This window comes from Odocoileus virginianus, chromosome 10 (genome assembly GCF_023699985.2).
Source record: "Odocoileus virginianus isolate 20LAN1187 ecotype Illinois chromosome 10, Ovbor_1.2, whole genome shotgun sequence".
In the NCBI taxonomy this organism is placed as follows: Eukaryota; Metazoa; Chordata; class Mammalia; order Artiodactyla; family Cervidae; genus Odocoileus; species Odocoileus virginianus.
In genome coordinates, this window is record NC_069683.1 from 3722555 (window position 1) to 3725679 (window position 3125).

General features: G+C 40.3%; 1 protein-coding gene across 1 annotated transcript; it reads left to right on the forward strand.

Moving 5' to 3' along the window:
- Positions 1-678: 678 nt before the first annotated feature.
- LOC110144577 (olfactory receptor 8H1-like) lies at positions 679-1608 on the forward strand. The gene has a single exon (XM_070473719.1). The coding sequence runs from the start codon at positions 679-681 to the stop codon at positions 1606-1608; it is 930 nt and encodes a 309-aa protein (XP_070329820.1).
- Positions 1609-3125: the final 1517 nt, after the last annotated feature.

A 3125-nucleotide genomic window follows, 5' to 3' on the forward strand; every position in this document is an offset into this window, starting at 1 on the left:
TGGTGTAGTGGTCAAGAATCTGCCTGCTATGCAAGAGACATGGTGCATACTATGCACCCAGACATTGATCTCAGAGTGGGGAAGATACACTGGAGAAGGATATAGCAAACCACTCCAATATTCTTGCCTGGAAAATTCCATGGACAGAAGAAGCTGGAGGGCTACAGTGCATGGGGTTTGCAAAGAGTCAGACATGACTGAGCACACACAGATAGTATTATGGACATGCTCTCTGGAGTCAATCTATCGAAGTGGAATTGTGGAGCCAAAATTTAGGAGTTCTAAATCTGTTAACTAAATTATCTGTGCCCTTTGTCTCATCAGAAAAATATGGCTAATTATGGTATAAAAATCTCGTGAAATGCATTAATTAAGTGCCTTAACAGGAGCATTTAGGGTCATGTCAGGCTTATTCTAATTTTTCAATGTATTAGTTTTTGTTATAATATATCCAAATGTCAACTCACACATATTTTTATATTTGGAAATCAAAATGAGTTTTTGTCTCTGCATACACTATACACACCTCCTTATCATCACTTCATGGAAACACTAAATTAATATGAATAAGTGATGTCATTCATACATACACAAAGTAATTTTTTTTTTTTTATTTTTGAAGTAATTCCTGCTGAATATCAACTTTGAGTTCTCAACAGTTTGGAGCATTTGAAGACTATGGGCAGAAGGAATATCACTCATGTGTCTGACTTCATCCTCATGGGCCTGACAGACTCTGAAGAGATCCGGCTGGTCCTCTTCACCCTCTTCCTCCTGATATACCTGATCACTGTGCTGGGGAATGTGGGGATGATCCTGATAATCCGCCTGGACCCCCAGCTTCACACACCCATGTATTTTTTCCTCAGTCACTTGTCATTTCTTGACCTCAGTTACTCAAGTGTCATCACCCCTAAAACCTTAGACGACTTACTGAATTCCACCAAGAGCATTTCATACCTGAACTGCTTCATCCAGATGAGTTGCTTTATATTCTTGGGTGGGACTGAATGTTTCCTTCTCTCCTCCATGGCCTATGATCGCTATGTAGCCATCTGCAACCCTCTGCATTACCCGATTGTCATGTACACCAGACGCTGCTGCTTCCTAGTATTTGGATGCTATTTGATTGGCTTTATGGACTCTTTTGTTAATGGACTTTGCATGAGCAGATTGCATTTCTGCAAATCCAATATAATCTTTCACTTTTTCTGTGATCTATCCCCAATTTTAGCCTTGTCCTGCACTGACACACGTGACATAGAAATCATCATATCCACTTTTGCTGGCTCCAGTCTAGTGCTGTCTCTTATTACAATAGCAGTGTCCTATGTATCCATCCTATCTACTATCCTGAAAATCACTTCCACTTCTAGTAAGCAAAAAGCTTTCTCTACTTGTGCATCACATCTTCTGGGGGTCACTGTCTTTTATGGCACTCTGATTTTTACCCACTTAAAACCAAGTAAATCCTACTCCTTGGGAAAGGATCAAGTGGCTTCTGTATTTTATACTATTGTCATCCCCATGCTGAATCCCCTCATATATAGTCTTCGAAACAAGGAAGTAAAAAATGCTCTCAGTAGAGTCATGCAGAAGATAAAGTGAAAGTCGTTCAGTCGTATCTGATTCTTTGTGACCCCATGGACTATACAGTCCATGGAATTATCCAGACCAGAACACTGGAGTGGGGAGCCTTTCCCTTCTGCAGGGAATCTTCCTAATTCAGGGATCGAACTCAGGTCTCCTGCATTTCAGGCAGATTCTTTACCAGCTGAGCCACAAGGGAAGCCCAAGAACACTGGAGTGGGTAACTTATCCCTTCTCCAGGGAATCTTCCTAATTCAGGGATGGAACTCAGGTCTCCCTCATTTCAGGTGGATTCTTTACCAGCTGAGCTATGAGGGAAGTCCAGGTAAAGTGTTCTGAACAATTAAAATAGCATTGAAGGTAAGTGTTCATGCTCACCATTTTTGTTTTGTTTTTTCCTTATCTATATTTTATTCCCCTGCTTTCTCTTTCTAGAAACAACCTGAACTATTTAGTTATGTGTTTGTTTGTTTTGTGAACAATTCTTTGCTTGATTTAATGTGATCTTGGGCATTTCCTGGCATTGTGGTCATGCTCAGTCGTGTTCGACCCTTTGCAACCCCATGGACCGTAGCCCACCAGACTTCTCTGTCCACAGAATATTCCAGGCAAGAATAGAGAAACGGGTTGTCATTTCCTACTCCAAGAGACCTCCCCAACCCAGGGACTGAGCCAGGCGCCCTCTACATCTCTTGCATTGGCAACAAATTCTAACCTTGAGCCATGGGAAGCCCTTTTCCTGGAATATGCCTTAAGAAAATAATTTGAAATGCTGAAACGTGCTAAATTCATGGTGTCCTTCAATTCATTTGGGGCAACTGATTTGCAGAATGATGAAGTATAGTTATTACCCTTTAAACAGTATCATACAAATTTGGAGAATTTTATTATAAAAAGAGGTCCATTTTAGAAACAGTAATAACAGTTCTAGAAATTATTTCATGTGCTTTGTGGAGAAGCAATATAACAGAGTGATTAGTAGCACTTGCTTTGGAACTATCCATTACAGGATTTCAGTCTTTTTTTTTTTTTTTTCATTTATTTTTATTAGTCGCAGGCTAATTACTTTACAATATTGTAGTGGTTTTTGTCATACATTGACATGAATCAGCCATGGATTTCAAAGTATTCCCCATCCCAATCCCCCCTCCCACCTCCCTCTCCACCCGATTCCTCTGGGTCTTCCCAGTGCACCAGGTCCGAGCACTTGTCTCATGCATCCAGCCTGGACTGGTGATCTGTTTCACCCTAGATAATATACATGTTTTGATGGTGTTCTCTCAAAACAACCCACCCTCACCTTCTCCCACAGAGTCCAAAAGTCTGTTCTATACATCTGTGTCTCTTTTTCTGTTTTGCATATAGGACTATCGTTACCATCTTTCTAAATTCCATATATATGTGTTAGTATGCTGCATTGGTCTTTATCTTTCTGGCTTACTTCACTCTGTATAATGGGCTCCAGTTTCATCCATCTCATTAGAACTGATTCAAATGAATTCTTTTTAATGGCTGAGTAATATTCCATGGTGTAT